The following is an 18981-nucleotide window of genomic DNA, read 5'->3' on the forward strand; positions in this document are numbered from 1 at the left end:
AAAGCAGAAGAATCAGCAATGATCAGCGGCTTGAGGATACAGAAAGCAATGGAAACAACTGCATTAAAGACACATAATGTGGCATGTAATTGAATATGTGTTATGGTGATCTCTCCATTGGCAAAAGGCTCTGGACTAGTCCCCTTTTCGGACCCCTGACAAGGACTGCGAAGAGGGAGGTGACCATGAGAAAAAGGTTGAATAACCAACAAACGGACAACATTCTACGAGTCGGGGTGTGGAACGTCAGAAGTTTGAAGGATGTAGGAAACCTAGAAAATCTAAAAACGAAAATGTTACTGCCCAATTTAGATGTAGTGGGAGTCAGTGTAGTGAAGTATAAAGAAGACAAAGATTTCTGGTCGGACAGATATAGGGTAAAATTAACAGCAGCAGAAAATAGTATAATGGGAATAGGATTCGTTATGAATGGGAAGGTATGGCAGTATGTGGGATACTATGAACAGTTCAGTGATAGGGTTATTCTCATCAGAATCGACAGCAAACCAACACTGACAACAACATTTCAAATATACATGTCGACGTCGCGAGCAGAAGACAAAGAGGAAGAGAAAGTAGAAAAGGATATTGAAGGGGTAATTCAGTACAGAAAGGGAGACGAAAATTTAATTGTCGTGGGGGATTAGAATGCGGTTGTAGGGGAAGGAAAAGAATGAAGAGTTACAGGAGAATATGGGCCTCGTGGTATAAATGAGAGACAGGAGAAGGACTAACTGAATTGTGCACTAAATTTCAGATAGTAATAGCCAATAGTCTGTTCAAGAATTACAAGAGGAGGAGGTATACATGGAAAAGGCCAGAACATACGGAAATATCCAATTAGATTGCATCATGGGGAGTCAGAGTTTCCGAAATCAGATGTTGGATTACAAAGGTTACCCAGGAGAAGATAGACACAGATTGCAATTCAAAAATGATGAATAGGAGACTGAAGTTTAAGAGAAACATCAGGAAGAATCAGTACAGAAGGAAGCGAGATACTTTCGAAATTTGCTAAGGATGTGGATCCTGCGATAAGGAATACCACAGTGGCAGTTCAGTTGAAAAGGACTAGACATCTATAAAAATGACCATCACTGATGTTGGACAGACGAACTTAGATACATGGAAGATAACAGCGCAGAAACCATGGGTAACAGAAGATCGACCAAAGGAGGGTGTACAAATATGTTCAGGTTAAATCACGAACACAGAAATACAAGTTACTTAGGAATGAAATAAATGGGAAGCGAAGGGAAGTTAAGGCGAAATGGCTGCAAGAAAAGAGAAGAAATCGAAAAATATATGATTCTCGGAACAGCTCTGTCACTATATAGAAAATTCTAAACAACCTTCGGTGAAATTGGAAGCAGGAGTGGTAGCATTAAGAGTGCAATGGGAAATCCGCTGTGGAGAGAGCGGATAGGTGGAAAGAGACCATCGAAGGCCTCTATGATGGGGAAGATTTGTCTCATGTGATAAAATAAGAAACAGCAGTCGATGTAGAAGAGATAGGGGATTCACTATTGGAATAGGAATTTAAAAGAGCTCTGGAAGACCTACGATCGAATAAGGCAAAAGGATAGATAACATTCCATCAGAATTTCCGAAATCGTTGAGGGAACTGGCAACAAAACAGTATGAGTCCGGCGATATACCGTCTGACTTTCGGAAAAACATGATTCACACAATTCCGAAGATTGCAAGAACCGACAACTGCGAGAATATATGAAGATCAGTTTGAGTTTAGGAAAGGTAAAGGGACTATAGATGTAGTTCTGACGTTGTTTTTGATAGTGGAAGCAAGACAACGGAAAAATCAAGACACCTTCATAGGATTTCTCTACCTGGAAAGAGCTTTCAACAATGTCAAACGATGCAAGATGTTCAAAATTCTGAGAAAAATAGGGGTAAGCTACAGGGAAAGACGGTTAATATATAATATGTACAAGAGCCAGGAGGGAAGGACGAGAGTGGGAGATCAAGAATGATGTGCTCGAATTAAAAAAGGTGTAAGACATGGATGTAGCCTTTCAGCCCTACTGTTCCATATACACATCGAAGAAGCAATGGCGGAAATAAAAGACCTGTTCAAGAGTGCAGTTAAAATTCAGGACGAAAGGATGTTAATGATATGGTTCGCTGATGACATCGCTATTGCCAGTGAAAGTGAAGGAGAATTACAGGATCTGCTGAATGGAATGAACAGTCTAATGAGCACAGAATATGGATTGAGAGTAAATCGAAGAAAGACGAAGGTAATAAGAAATAGCAGAAATGAGAACATCTAGAAACTAAATATCGGGATGTGTGATCACGAAGAAGAGCAAGTTAAGGAATTCTGCTGACTAGGCAGCATGACAGATGGAGCAGTGAGGACATAAAAAGCAAACTAGCACTGACAACTAGGGCATTCTTGGCCAAGAGAAGTCTAGTAACGTCAAACATAGGTCTTAATTTGAGGAACAAATGTTTTAGAATGTACGTTTGGAGCACGGAGTTGTATGGTAGTGAACCATGGGCTGTGTAAAAACCAGAAAAGAAGAGAATCTATGCATTGCTCATGTGGTGCTACAGAAGAATATTAAACATATCACGGAATAACTTCCATGGTACTAGAGGGAGCTGTAGAGGGTAAAAACTGTGAAGAGAAATAGAGATTTGAAAACAGCCAACAGTAACTGAGGACGCAGGTTGCAAGTGCTACTCTAAGATGAAGAGAGTGCCACAGGAGAGGAATTCGTGGGAGACCGCTTCAGACTAATTGGAAGACTGATGACTCAAAAAAAAGGGAAACATCTTTGCAACGTCTTGTATTCATAAATGTGTTTTACTGTATTATTAATACTCGTATGTTTTTTGATAATAAACCATAGTGTTATTTAAAGCTTGTCATTCCCCACCTTTAAATTCTTTGCTAGGCTCAATCAATTAAAGCGTTAGTAAATCCTATGTTCACACTAAATTTAGCAGGCCTCAAGGTTGTGCCTGATTCTTGATTAATTTCAGATTCAGAGAGATATTCAAAATGGTTCTGAGCACTATGGGACTTAACATCTGAGGTCATCAGTCCCCTAGAACTTAGAACTACTTAAACCTAACTAACCTAAAGACATCACACACATCCATGCCCGACGCATGATTCGAACCTGCGAAAGTAGCGGTCGGGCGGTACCAGACTGAAGCGCCTAGAACCGCTCGGCTACACAGGCCGGCCGCAGAGATGTCACATTTCTCTTACACACAGGGTGTTGCACCGTTACAGTGTAAATGAAAAATACAGATGAGTGGACACTATACATTGGCTGGGGGAATCAGTAACCTTAACACACATGTATGCTCCGTGTAAAAAATAGCGCGAATATATTAGCTTGGCAGAATTTTTGGTGGCGACGCAGAGTAAGAACTGAGGCTGATGGCTCTCCACTTTTCTTTCAGAGTCTTCTAAAGAGGAACATATTTGAGTTTTTTGTGCTACTGTAGGAGCATTTTTCTGCTGGTATATATTGACTGATGCTGAAAAAGTACCATGTCTGTCTTTGAATGGAGTCTGTTGTAGGTTTTTACATAAGCGTGAGGCGGAGAATTATCGCGATATTACACATAAGTTACTGAGATAATATCGGCGTATAGGGTGAAACATAACAATTAAGCTACTTTTCACTGCCAGTCAGTTTGGTCTTGTTTCTGGATAACCTTGAGGCCATCAATGACGAACTGTTTCTCCACACATTTGTAAATTAGGAACCCACCGTCAAGTCAAACAGAGTGCGTAACTATCGTCCAACTACTGTCAGACGTAGACACAGAGACAATCATGAGTCAACTGAAATAAATTTTGTTTGTTTGGCTCTTCCTTTTCTTCATTTCCATGTTCCTAATTTTTTGAATCAGTTCTGCAGTGACGCCAATATGTTTGTTGTGTACTTTCTATGGAATCCTTAATATGAGATTGAGGCATTTTGTCACTTACAAATAATACATTTTGTGGCGTAAAAAATTACAGAACCTGTTACCACATGAGAACTAAGGTCGATATAGAAATTCTGATACCATATCTGGATTCAGAGGAGTATTATCTTCGTGAAAATGTTTATTTTATTCATGTGGCAGACAAAAGCTTTCGTGATAGATCAATGTGGTTATTCAGCAGAATGTCAACTTGTGCAGCTTTAACACTGCTTACGAAATGTTGTATCACGACATTAAAAAATAGATACAGTAATTTAACAAATATATTGTTATTCAGATAAACTGCTCGCTTTGCCATTTTTATTACACCTATCTCCATCGCAGCCTATTTGATTCTACCTCTGACTCTCATTTCTCTTATATTGCCACACTATATGTACATATTGGTAGGTAAACAATGAAGAGAGGAAGGAGTTATGCTAAACAAGAGCTCTGGCATAATATTAAACAGTCTCACACTGATGTCAATAAACCATTTAATAAAACAACAAAAAGCGGATTTTTAAAGGACTACATCAAGCAATGACAAAGATTTTTTAATAAAAACAAAATAAAATAGATCAGTCAGTAGATAAATGTTACTCCAAGTTAAACATAAAATGCACAATAAAACAATATAAGACAGTAGTTACAGATGCTACATCCTCTTCCAAAAACGACATACATCAAGTTATGATTACAAAAACACTATAACACATTAATGTTGTCTACTAAGGATTTGTGTCACAAAGAATACACACTGCTGAGTTAGTTCTGTACCTCACAACCAGCAGCATATGGCCAGTCGCAGACTCTCAGCTCTGGGTTGAAGTGGAGTCCTGCAGGACAAGGCATGGCTACTGGAACGCCATGGTCACATACACAATACTGTCCACAATCAGTGGCATGGGGCAACAGTGTAACATCTGATCCAGCATCTTCGTGTAATGGACAACTGCCGACGGCCGGGCAGTCACCAATGCCACCATCAGAATCACTGCCTCCATCACTGCTGCCACTTTCATTATTAGACTGGCCATCATCATCATTACCTCCATTACCTCCATTGCCACCATCACCACCATCTCCACCATCACCTCCATTACCTCCATTACCGCCATCTCCACCATCTCCACCATTACCTCCATTACCACCATCTCCACCATTACCTCCGTTGCCACCATTACCACCACTGCCTCCATCTCCTCCATCTCCTCCATTTCCACCATCACCTCCACTTCCTCCACCTCCACCATTACCAGCATCACCACCATCACCTCCATCACCACCATTGCCACCATTACCTCCATCACCAGCATCACCACCACTGCCTCCATTTCCACCATCACCACCATCTCCACCATCACCTCCATTGCCAGAATCACCACCATTGCCACCGTCTCCACCTTCACCACCATTTCCACCATCACCTCCATTGCCAGAATCTCCACCACTGCCTCCATCACCTCCATCTCCACCATTTCCACCATCACCTCCATTACCAGCATCACCACCATTGCCTCCATCACCACCATTGCCACCATCACCAGCATCACCACCACTGCCTCCATCACTTCCATCTCCACCATCACCACCACTTCCACCATCGCCACCATTACCAGCACCTCCACCACTACCTCCATCTCCACCATCACCACCATCGCCAGCATCACCACCACTGCCTCCATTACCTCCATCTCCTCCATCACCACCATCACCTCCATTTCCAGAATCATCACCATTGCCTCCGTCACTGCCATCAGTGCCATCACTACCATCACTGCCATCACTGCCACCACTTCCACCATTACCACCATCTCCTCCACTTCCTCCACTGCCACCACTGCCAGAATCACCACCATTGCCTCCATCTCCACCATCACCACCGTTTCCACCATCACCTCCATTGCCAGCATCACCACCACTGCCTCCATCATCTCCATCTCCACCATCACCGCCATTTCCACCATCTCCAGCATCACCACCATTGCCTCCATTGCCAGCATCACCACCACTGCCTCCATCACCTGCATCTCCACCATTGCCGCCATTTCCACCATCACCTCCATCGCCACCATCACCTCCATTGCCAGCATCACCACCACTGCCTCCATCACCTCCATCTCCACCATCGCCACCATTTCCACCATCACCACCATCGCCAGCATCACTGCCATTGCCTCCATCACCACCATCTCCTCCATCTCCAGCATCACCACCACTGCCTCCATCACCTCCATCACCACCATCACCTCCATTTCCACCATCTCCTCCATCTCCAGCATCACCACCATTGCCTCCATCACCACCATCTCCTCCATCTCCAGCATCACCACCACTGCCTCCATCACCTCCATCTCCAGAATCACCACCACTGCCTCCATCACCACCATCGCCTCCATTTCCACCATCTCCAGCATCACCACCATTGCCTCCATTGCCACCATCACCACCATCTCCTCCATCACCAGCATCACCACCACTGCCTCCATCACCACCATCACCACCATCTCCTCCATTGCCAGCATCACTACCACTGCCTCCATCACCTCCATCTCCTCCATCTCCACCATCACCACCATTTCCACCAGCACCTCCATCACCAGCATCACCACCATTGCCACCATCACCACCATCTCCTCCATCTCCAGCATCACCACCATTGCCTCCATCACCTCCATCACCACCATTGCCACCATCACCTTCACTGCCAGCATCACCACCACTGCCTCCATCACCTCCATCTCCACCATCGCCTCCATTTCCACCATCACCTCCATCTCCACCATCACCACCATTTCCACCATCACTTCCATCACCAGCATCACCGCCATTGCCACTGTCACTTCCATCACCACCATCTCCTCCATCTCCAGCATTACCACCACTACCTCCATTGCCTCCATCACCACCATTGCCACCGTCACCTCCATTGCCAGCATCACCACCACTGCTTCCATCACCGCCATCTCCACCATCACCGCCATTTCCACCATCACCTCCATCACCTCCATCACCAGTATCACTGCCATTGCCTCCATCACCTCCATCTCCACCATCGCCTCCATTTCCACCATCACCTCCACTCCCAGCATCACCACCACTGCCTCCATCACCTCCATCTCCACCATCACCTCCATTTCCACCATCACCTCCATCGCCAGAATCACCGCCATTTCCTCCATTGCCACCATCTCCACCATCTCCAGCATCACCACCACTGCCTCCATCACCTCCAACACCACCTTCGCCTCCATTTCCACCATCTCCAGCATCACCACCGTTGCCACCATCACCACCATCTCCTCCATCACCAGCATCACCACCATTGCCTCCATCACCACCATCACCACCATCTCCTCCATTGCCAGCATCACTACCACTGCCTCCATCACCTCCATCTCCACCACCACCACCATTTCCACCAGCACCTCCATCACCAGCATCACCACCATTGCCACCATCACCACCATCACCACCATCTCCTCCATCTCCAGCATCACCACCACTACCTCCATTGCCTCCATCACCACCATTGCCACCGTCACCTCCATTGCCAGCATCACCACCACTGCTTCCATCACCACCATCTCCACCATCACCGCCATTTCCACCATCACCTCCATCACCAGTATCACTGCCATTGCCTCCATCACCTCCATCTCCACCATCGCCTCCATTTCCACCATCACCTCCATTACCAGCATCACCACTGTTGCCTCCATCACCACCATCTCCTCCATCTCCAGCATCACCACCATTGCCTCCATCACCTCCATCACCACCATCTCCACCATCACCGCCATTTCCACCATCACCTCCATCACCTCCATCACCAGTATCACTGCCACTGCCTCCATCACCTCCATCTCCACCATCGCCTCCATTTCCACCATCACCTCCATTACCAGCATCACCACTGTTGCCTCCATCACCACCATCACCACCATCTCCTCCATCACCAGCATCACCACCATTGCCTCCATCACCTCCATCACCACCATTGCCACCATCACCTCCATTGCCAGCATCACCACCACTGCCTCCATCCCCGCCATCTCCACCATCACCACCATTTCCACCATCACCTCCATCACCACCATTGCCTCCATTGCCACCATCACCTCCATCTCCTCCATCTCCAGCATCACCATTATTTCCTACATCACCTCCATCACCACCATTGCCACCATCACCTCCGTTGCCAGCATCACCTCCATTGCCAGCATCACCACCACTACCTCCATCACCTCCATCTCCACCATCGCCGCCATTTCCACCATCACCTGCATCTCCAGCATCACCACCATTGCCTCCATCACCACCATCTCCTCCATCACCGGCATCACCACCATTGCTGCTGTCGCCTGCATCTCCACCATTACCTCCATTTCCACCATCCCCTCCATCTCCTGCAGTTACACTGTCTCCACCGTCCCCACCATTGCCTCCATTACCACCGTTTCCACCATTTCCACTGCCACTTCCAGATCCTCCACTACCAGCTTGTCCTCCACTACCACCTCTACTTCCACTTCCATTCTCTGCACTAAGTCCATCTTGTCCACTTCCAAATTCATTACTGCTAGTGTTTTCAGTGTTACTAATATTGTTCTCTTCACTGCTACTTCTACTGCTGCTGCTGCTGTCGCTGTCGCTACTGCTGCTGCTGCTGCTGCCGCTGCTGTCACTGATACTGTCGCTGTCGCTCCTACTTCTGTCTTCCCTCTCTGGCAGAATACCTTGTAAGAGTCTCGTCAATTCATGTAAGTACTTTTTCTTTACATCGGCTAGATGATTTTGTTCAGTTTCGCCATTTTCTGCTTCCTGCTGTCGGATATGTGGCCATCTGTTGTCAGTCTTGGCCTTTGCTGGGGTAAGTGCCGAATTCTGTGTGTGAAGTGTCCCACGGGCGTGATTATCCACACTTGTTCCTGTAGCAATGAAGTGAGTAAGGAAATTATTCAGATGGTTCTATTAACTATGTGTACAGTAAATGAATATAGAATATCAAGGATGATTTGTCCACCTCAGTACTTTAACAGGAATGAATTTATTGCAGTTTTACGGTCTTTGCTTCCATCTATATGTGTACTTAGTTTCCCAGGAAATTATGTCCGACTGTTCCATAAGGATTCCACTCCACTGTGAAACCTCCCCTCATGTATAATTTTAAGTTAAATAACGTAAAATATTAAGGCCAATAAATCGTGATATTCACGTTTTCATCAAAGCATAAAATTCAACACTGTTTTCTCTTGCTACAAAGAACTATATCATCAAATTACTGTAGTAGTTCAAGAACAAGTCAGTAAGCTATACTTACCATTTTTTAATCATGATGTATGAAAACTCAAAATAAATTAACCAGCAAGTGAGGACAGCTTTAACAAATGAAGTTAATAATGGATTTAGTTGCCAGAGCTAGTAAGATCACACATCCAACAGAATTTCGTCACTGTAAGCTCATGTTTTAAACAGATTACTTTTTTGTAGAAAGAGGGTGGCTACTTTACCTCTTTAGAACTTTGTATTACTGTGACTGTGTGTGTGTGTGTGTGCAGGCACGCGCATGTGTGTGTGTGTGTGTGTGTGTGTGTGTGTGTGTGTGTGTGCGTGTGTGTGCGTGTATGTGTGCATAAGTGGTTTTGTCAGTGTGTGTAAATATCCTGCAGAAACACTCCAAGTCGAAAAAAACCGAGGCACTACGAAGGAATTATCGGAATGGGATGGAAATCGGTAGATGTGGCATACATGCACAAATAAATGTTTTCAGCTACATAAAAACTGAGTGACTTATTCAAGAGAAAGAGCGTGACAAATTGATCAAGTAGATAACGCGTTGGTTCACCACTGGCCCTTATGCAAGCAGTTGTTCGGCCTGACATTAATAGAATTGTTGGATGTCCTCTTGAGGGATATCGTGCCATATTCTGACCAACTGGCTCGTTAGATCGTCAAAAACCCAAGCTGGTTTTGAGGGCCCATTCCATGAGGATGCAAACGTTGTTAATTACGAAGAGATCCGGCAACCTTTCTGGTCAAGTTAGGTTTCGACAAGTACGAAGATAAGCAGTAGAAACACTAGCCGTGTGAGGGTGGGCATTATTTTGGCAAGAGGAGCAAGAAAACGGGGCGTAAAATAAGATCGACGTACCGCTGTGATGTAAGGGTACCGCAGACCAAAACAATGGCTCTAAACACTATGGGACTTAACATCTGAGGTCATCAGTCCCCTGGACTTGGAACTACTTAAACCTAACAAACCTAAGGACATCACGCACATCCATGCCCGAGGCAGGATTCGAACCTGCGATCATAGCAGCCGCGTGATTCTGGACTGAAGCGCCTAGAACCGCTCGGCCACAGGGGCCCGCGACCAATACTTCAGGTTGTCGGGCAGTATGGCGGGTGACATTCAGGTTGTTATCCCAGCACTGTGGGATAATTCTACCCCATTCAATGAGATTCTGCGCCTGAGACGTTTCTCGAGACGCCCTAGACAGCAGTGGGATGCCAACCCGATTGTGGCTCGCCATAGGGCCTGACAGCGAGGTGTCATGTTCCGGGGTGCCATTTTTTTCATAGCAGCAACCCTTTTGTCATTCGCGGCACCCTTGTAGCACAGCGGTACGTCGAAAATATTCTGCGCCCCGTTTCCTTGCCCTTCATGGCAAGGCATCCCCGGCTTGTATGTCAGCAAAATAATGCCCGCCCGAACACGGCGAGAGTTTCAACAGCTTGCCTTCGTACTTGCCAAATCCTACCTCGGCCAGCAAGGCATCCGGATCTCTCCCTAGCTGAGAATGTTTGCAACCTTATGGGTTGGGCCCCACAAAAGCATCTCGAAATTTTGACGATCTCGTCCTCCAACTCGACAGAATTTGACACAATATCCCTCAGAAGGACACCCTACAACTCTGTCAGTGAAAGCCTAGCCAAATAACTGCTTTCATATGGGCCAGAGGTAGACCAACGTGTTATTGACTAACTCGTTTTGTGAAGCTCTTTCTCTTGAATATCATCCAATTTCAATTTTTCTGAAATTTTAATTATTTGTTTGTCTGTGCATCTACATCACATCTACCGATTTCCGTCCCATTCGGATAATTCCTGAGTGATGCGTCGGTTCTTTTTTTTTCTTAGAGTGGACTCTATATTTGCAACAAATGTTTTAAATTGGCCCCTACACGTCATATGTATATTAAACGGATTTCATTGTTACCACTGTAGTGTTCTGACTATTCATTCACAGTATGCACTGCAGTATAGATTATAGATATCTATCAGTAATTCGAGTTATCCACGCTGCTAGAAGCCCAAGAGTCTGCGTCAGAAACACGCAAAGAAGAGTGTGTTTTTGTGGAATTTTTCTTTTAAATTCCACTGGTTTGTTTACATGTTTGCGAATATAAATTACCAACATACGGTGAATATCATCTGTATTCGGTTAGATCAACATATAACTGCACTTTCTGATAATTCTGTTGTAATGATTACTATTCCAACCTGACTGATCGTGATAATGTATTGTAAACTTGTAATTATAAAAACAATATCAATAAACATCATTTAAAATGTATTTGAGAGCGTATCATGTCACGGTAGTTGCAGAGAATTTATGGAAGAACGACAAAAATTTCGTACAGCTGCAGTATCGACACTCTGAAGTAAAAAATTGTGTGAAACCATTTTATGTTCAATTGACAAGACTCCTCCCGCCGAACTTAATGCATTTTCCAGCTTTCTCCGCAGTACTACATGCAGATATCCTGAGATCTCCTTTTGGGAGCATAATGCGGTCCATAACCAGGTAGCCTATGACGTCCGTTGTTCTTCTTCTTCGCTGCATAGTTTTCCCCTCATTCCCATAATCAAAGACTTAGCGGAAAAACTGATGGAGATCTAGGTGGTACGTCTGTTCCATCTGTAACAAAGTCTGAGACTTAGACAACGTGTCAGCTGGGGGTCAGATTGTGGACACTCTTCGTCATGCTTAGAGACGATAAAAGAAGTAGTTCCAATAACAGTGGCAACTCATTATCAAACAAGTAACCTTACGTGAGTCCTGTAAAACGACTCAGAAAAAATTTGTTCTCTGCCTCCTCGCACCACACTTTTTCTCCAGAGGAACGATGTTGAGACTCTGTCTCCACAATGGCTGGTAGTTTTTCTTCAGATCACCGATGTGAGTTAGCGGGTTATTGATACTGTCTCAAATGTAAGTAGGTTTACCAGTGAATCGTGTATGTGGAATTTATTGACGATTAATAATTGTGCAGTCAATTGACTAACCCAGTCGTTGAGTCATCGAACTCGTGAAGAGTCTGGCTCAGTTTAGTAATCAACCCATACAACCATGTAAACATAATGTTCACCGTACTTTTGCATGTGGAACATTGTTACATAGCATCATTATTCGACTGTCTGTCGTAAGACTATATTCCACTGACTGAAGAATGGCTTCTTCCTCATCCACGTTTCACTCCACTGCACAAGGTGATGAACCGTTTTTACTGGAAACTGAACTGGAAACACGAATGTTGTTAAAGCAGTGGGAAACACACTTTATTCAAACACTTAGCTGTTATGAAACTATCTGCGACATTCTTCCCAAATACACAGTTAATTTACAGTAAAAACAGTAAGCAAATAGCGTACCAGCATACCAATATGCCTTCAATGTGACACTGTTCTAAGTATTGTTTTCGCCACTAACCAACTTGAAAGTGAACTTTCGTTTGACAGAGACTGTGGAGTCAATATTGCTAGTGGTCTGTTTCAGAATGAACGCTTATATCTCAAACAGTTGTGCATAAGCCCACTATAACTGGAACCCCTTTTTTCAGTTAGGTCGTTGACTAGCTGCGCGTGTTTTAAGTGTATACAGTTCGTATCTGCTGCATAATGAATTCGGATATTTTTCTTTCCTTCCGTGCACAACTAATTAGGAAGAACTGGTGTAGAATTTTTCGACTTTTCAGATTCCAGCTTAGTGGTACAATAAGGCAAGGAAGTTCCCGGTAGGGAATAATCTGGAGAGGATTTTCTGTTATTATACTTGCCTACTACTAAGCAAACATCCCGAAAACCTTCACCGAAACGGGAAATTCGATCTGATTTGATTCATTACCGGGGCAACAACGTACAAATTACAAAAAATGTGACCGAATGTGTGATAACATCGAAGTAGATGACCTTCGAGACGTGTCTCATTATCAACAAGAGTCTAACTATGAGAAGTAGTAATCATACGAGCAAACATGTAATATGGAGCTCCATATTACAAATGCCATGTCTATCACATCTATGAAGTTTGTAAGTAGGGCCCTTAAAATAAGTTGTGTCATTTTCTATATTTGGTGTGAAGAATGGAAGTGCTTTTCATCCGAATTAATTTATTAAATATGGTAGAACCCTGCTGCTTTCGCATCAAACATGTTTGAACTGAACTTCATTTTTATCCGTTTCATTCCCTGCAGTACAATAAGATGGGCAGTTTAAGGTACTGCTCAGTTTGTAACTCAGTTCTTTTAAGCGAAATTTCAGAGACCTGACAAAGAGGCAGAGAGGTTTCCTATTAGGAATATTTGAAGCGATATTTCCACTTACAACAAAAGAAAACTTTACTTGAACCTCGGTCGGAACCGTGACATTGCAGTTATTTCCGGTTATTTTCTGGGACAATATGTTCTCAAACTGACATTTCAGCGCTCAATGTAGATATTTAAATCTATCAGTGTACGTGGTGAAGTTGACGACTTTCTTGACGTGTAAAGCAGTGGCAGAGAGGCAGTGTACCTTTTTCTTTCAATCTCTTCCCAAAGGAGTGAGAAGGTCTGTTTGAGATCTAGCCCGTTACAGAGGTATCGTTTTTTTTCAGCCAGTTAGCAGCTGCTAGTGGGACTCAGGAGTTCCCAATTTGAAATAAAAGGGTAGTAAAAGCGAAACCTCCCGAAAACCTTGATGGGAACTGGAGGACTCAATCTGTGTTTCTGTGTGTTTGTGTGTGTGTGTGAGAGAGAGAGAGAGAGAGAGAAAGAGAGAGAGAGAGGGGGGGGGGGAGCATGTGCATGTGTATGAGAAAGAGAGACAGAGTGATTCTATTACGAATATTTGTGGGCATATATTTTGGGCATATATTAGGCCTACTAATGAAAGTAAAAAACGTAAGAAAAAGAGTCACCCCTAGCATATGCTAAAGAGTGAAGTAGGCCCAGGAACAAACATTTGCTTCTGTTTCAAGTCATAAAACTGTCTTCTGGTCTTCCATGTCTGTTTCAGCAAAGCAGGCCTTTCAAACGGATCGGAAGTAGAGGAGATGTACATAGGAACCACGTGATGCTTCCTGTTAGGTGTTTAAATCTAGTGACAGATTTTAATACCACATGAGGGAACACGCATTAGAGATCGCCACAACCTGTTTCCGGCATTTTTCACTGTTTTTGCTGTTGTGAGATATGAGGTTGCGTTTCGTGCAGCGCTTGTAAATATGACGAGTTCAACATAATATTTAGGTTTTGTATGGTACATTAAAGTCATGTGGAGGATGCTGTTTTATAGTGAGTACAATTCTGTATATTTCTGAAACAAGTTACGTAACATGTGACCCTTTCAGCCATACTTCGTCAGTGGTGCCAGCCGTGCAGCATGTTCTACCCATACGATACGTGACGTCTGCAAATGAACTCGGTATCTCCAATATCTTAATTTTTCGGCCGTGAAAATGGAAATCAGTGTTTCATATAGCTTATGCTTCAAAATGTTTATAACTTGTAACTGGTTTTTGATAAATCTCTTTGTTGATTTGATTTCACTTACTGATTATTAGTCTGTGGTAAAGCAATAATGTTAACAACTGACTATTAATTACGGTACTGAGAACATCTTTTCGACTGCAGCACTCTTAAATTTTTTGATAGGTACTTGGCCATGTTTAACTTGGAATATTTTTTCACGTTTGGACAAACCTTACTTTTCTGAAGTAATTTTTGTGATTTAATAAAGAGATTGCACCGCACAAAAAGTGAAAGTCATCGTGTCAAAATAGAATAAGAAAATATGAAATAAACAAATATAAAGTAAATGACATGAAATATATTAAGCTTCTATTACACAGCTGGGTAGAGGCGGAAGGCTGAAAAGTGTTGCGAGGTGCAACAGTCTCCTTACTTATGAAACTAAAACAGTAAGTACAGGGTGTCACAAATCTTCCGGGTCAAACTGAAACAAACGGCAGTGAGTGCACAGTCGATTATATTGAGATAGGGAACCAATGGTCTGAAATGCATATATACTGTGTTATGGACGTACACAACACACGTCGCATAACAACAGCGTAGATAGCAGTGATTTTTCAAAGTTACGACAGCCACTCTCAGTGCATGCATGGCAACGGCGGATGACGTCCTGCCTAGCAATCAAGTCTTCATCCGTTTGAACGGGAGTTTCATACACAAACGTCTAGATATAACCCCAGGGGAAATAATCCAGGGATGTGAGATTCGGCGATCTCCGTATCCATAAGAAAGGACCAGCCCTTCCAATCCACCGATAAGAGTATGTGTCGTTCAGGTGTTTGCCGACATTAACATCGAAGTGGGCGGCTGTACCGTCATGTAGAAACCATATCCTTTCTCGGACAACAAGGGATTCAGCCTCCAATAACTGCTGCAGCACATCTTGCAGGAACACCAGGTAACGCGTAACAGTCAAACGGGGAGGCAGCAAATAGGATTCTAGAAGACGATCTGGGACAATGCCTGGCCACACATTTACAAACTCCTTGCTGGTGTCCACCGATATGGGTGGTGTAGATATTGTCCTCACTCCAGACATGGCTATTGCGGCTGTTGAAAACAACATCACGGTTGAATGAGACGTCATCCGTGAACAATATAAACTGTACGAAATTCGGCAATGCATCACTGCAGTGGATAATCTATTGACAGAAGTGATCGCGGGACTCAAAATCCATTACTCCCAGTGATTCCACACGTTCTTTATGATAGGGGTGTAATACCTGTTCCACCAGTACGTCCACTTGTAACCTACGATGTGTGCGTTTCACGGGCAACTTGATGCTTGCTTATTGCTGCGTGGTCGGCCACACGATCCAACACCATCTCCTCAAAGTTTTGTCTTCGCACATGTCGTTGCGGGAACCTTGGCCGGCTCTCTGTGGCGTCACCGACTGCTTCCAATTAGGATAACACCTATCGAGAAAGCGCTCTCTGGACATTCGTGCTGCTTTAAGCGCACTACATCCGGCAGCTCCGTATGTTAAATGCATGGCTGCCAACTCTCGTGATGAGTAACGTTCCATCTCTCACTATGCGTGGCGCACTGTACACAGTAACAGATCTGTCCATGGATACATCGCAAGCAGTCTGATGCAATGGATAACTAACACCAGGAGTGGTGTTGTGCGTGCGGCGCAGGTTAATTCGCTGGTGCTGTAAGTAGGCTGTTTAGGTTTTTATATTGGTAACGCCACGTAGCGCTCTGTATGAAAATCACTGGCTGTGCTGTGTACAGTCTGTGGCTGGGTGGCATTGTTGGAATAGTCGCTATTGTAGTGTTGGGCAGTTGGATGTGAACAGCGCGTAGCATTGCGCAGTTGGTGAGCCGCCAGCAGTGGTGGATGTGGGGAGAGAGATGGCGGAGTTTTGAGAGCGGGTGATCTGGACGTGTGTCCATCAGAGACAGTAAATTTGTAAGACTGGATGTCATGAATTGATATATATATATATTATGACTTTTGAACACTATTAAGGAAAATACATTGTTTGTTCTTTATCAAAATCTTTCATATGTTAACTATGCCTATCAGTAGTTAGTGACTTAAGTAGTTGGAATCTTTTATTTAGCTGGCAGTAGTGGCGCTCGCTGTATTGCAGTAGTTCGAGTAACGAAGATTTTTGTGAGGTAAGTGATTCATGAAAGGTGTAGGTTATGGTTAGTCAGGGCCATTCTTTTGTAGAGATTATTAAAAGTCAGATTGCGTTGCGCTAAAAATATTGTGTGTCAGTTTAGTGTTGATCAGAATAAGTAAAGAGAGAAATGTCTGAGTACGTTCAGTTCTTCTCAGCTGTTTGAAAATCAAATAACGTAAGGGGTTTATCAGCACAGTAATTTTTTAAGGGAACGTTTCAGTGCGATGCGTGCGGCCTTACATGAGCCATGTGCTGTCAGCGAAGTTGTGTGAAGTATGTCTGTCTGGTGGTCAGGGGTGTACGTTGTTTATCGCCTGCTGCATGCTCCATTGTACAACAGATACCCAGCAAACAAATGTTCAAATGTGTGTGAAATCTTATGGGACTTAACTGCTAAGGTCATCAGTCCCTAAGCTTACACACTACTTAACCTAAACTATCCGAAGGACAAACATACACACCCATGCCCGAGGGAGGACTCGAACCTCCGCCGGAATCAGCCGCACAGTCCACGACTGCAGCGCCCCTGACCGGATACCCAGCATCTTCGTGCGTTTGCTGCAGAACTTCATTCACCACTGTAATACATGCACTGAGGATGGCGATCGTCGCTTTGAACAATTAGTACGAGCTACGTTGTTGTTATGTGGTGTGCCTGTGTATGTCAATAAGACAGTAAGTATGTATTTCCGACCATTGGTTCCCTACCTCAATATAACCAGTTGTGGGTGCTCTATCACCTGTTACGATTTGACACAAGCGGTTTCAGACACCCTGCATGAAACGTGCTTTGGTATTTTTAAAATAAATATGATGGTTAGTCTACAATTACTTGCTAATGAGGCGATAAAAACGATAATTTATTAGTGCACTGAAATACGGTACATGTTACTGAGAGTGGTGAATAGAATGATTGCTATTGCTATAAGAGATTTTACGCGAAGGAGCTGCACCAGTAAATGTAGGTTTGCGAATTAATGAGCTTGAGAGAAGTGGTTTGGATCACAGGGAATGGAGCAACGGTATGGCGGATAGTCTAAATTGGTATTTAGGTGGAGGAAATATTATCGATCAATTTAGTGAACAGTGTGACAGCGAGTCTCAGTTCAGAAATATGAACACACAGACGAAGAAACGAGATGGAGTAGTCTTTCTGGTGGCTTACCTGCGTGCGATCGCCAACAGTCTGGGTCCCTGGAGAAGAGGCAGCCCGTGTTCCAGGGCGCCGCCGCTACGACTGCCAGCTGTAGCAGCAGCGCCGCCCACACCGCCGTAGCTGCAGAACAAACAAAAACGACGCTCGTTTACTGCACTTACTATGAAACACAGTGCTCATTTCCTCTTGGCGTACTTCTAGTTGCAGCGAAGGTATCCTGCATTGCAAGCCTGCAGTCTATTTAAAGAAAAATTTCTGTGAGTTGATTGTGTAATGCGGACCTTCGTATCATTCTAGGAGACATAAACGTAATTATTCTGTGCGCCAGTTTTCGACTGAATTTTCACTGAGGTGACAAAGAGTCATGGGATAACAATATGCACACATACAGAAGCGGCAGTATCGCGCACGCTAGGAGTAAAAGGGTGTTGCATTGGCGGACCTGTCGTTATAAGTTGGCACAGTGGATAGGCCTTGAAAAACTGAACACAGATCAATCGAGAAAACAGGATGAAGTTGTGTGGAACTATGAAGAAAATAAACAAAATATACAAACTGAGTAGTCCATGCGAAAGATAGGCAACATTAAGGACAGTGTGAGCTCACTCGCGCCGTGATACCGTGGTTGGCAAGAGCAGCTGCGAAACCAGAGGCCCTTGGTTCAAGTCTTCCCTCGAGTGAAAAGTTTTGATCTCTTTATTTTCGCAAAGTTATGATCTGTCCGTTCGTTCATTGACGTCTCTGTTCACTGTAATAAGTTTGATGTCTGTGTTTTGCGAACGCACCGCAAAACCGTGCAATTAGTAGACGAAAGCACGCTTCTCTCCAATGGGAACCGAAAACATTTGATCGTAAGGTCATAGGTCAACCGATTCCTCCACAGGAAAACACGTCTGATATATTCTATACGACACTGGTGACGGCATGTGCGTCACATGA

The 18981-nt window shown here is 44.0% G+C and overlaps 1 protein-coding gene across 1 annotated transcript; it reads right to left on the bottom strand.

The window, feature by feature from the left end:
- Positions 1 to 4719: 4719 nt before the first annotated feature.
- On the bottom strand, positions 4720 to 18222 carry LOC126474538 (uncharacterized PE-PGRS family protein PE_PGRS54-like). The gene is made up of 3 exons (XM_050102010.1): positions 18204 to 18222; positions 18052 to 18162; positions 4720 to 8363 (listed from the first exon to the last, which is right to left on the bottom strand). The coding sequence occupies exons 1-3, from the start codon at positions 18220 to 18222 to the stop codon at positions 4720 to 4722; spliced, it is 3774 nt and encodes a 1257-aa protein (XP_049957967.1).
- Between the last annotated feature and the right edge of the window lie 759 nt (positions 18223 to 18981).

Source organism: Schistocerca serialis, chromosome 4 (assembly GCF_023864345.2).
Source record: "Schistocerca serialis cubense isolate TAMUIC-IGC-003099 chromosome 4, iqSchSeri2.2, whole genome shotgun sequence".
NCBI classification, from domain to species: Eukaryota; Metazoa; Arthropoda; class Insecta; order Orthoptera; family Acrididae; genus Schistocerca; species Schistocerca serialis.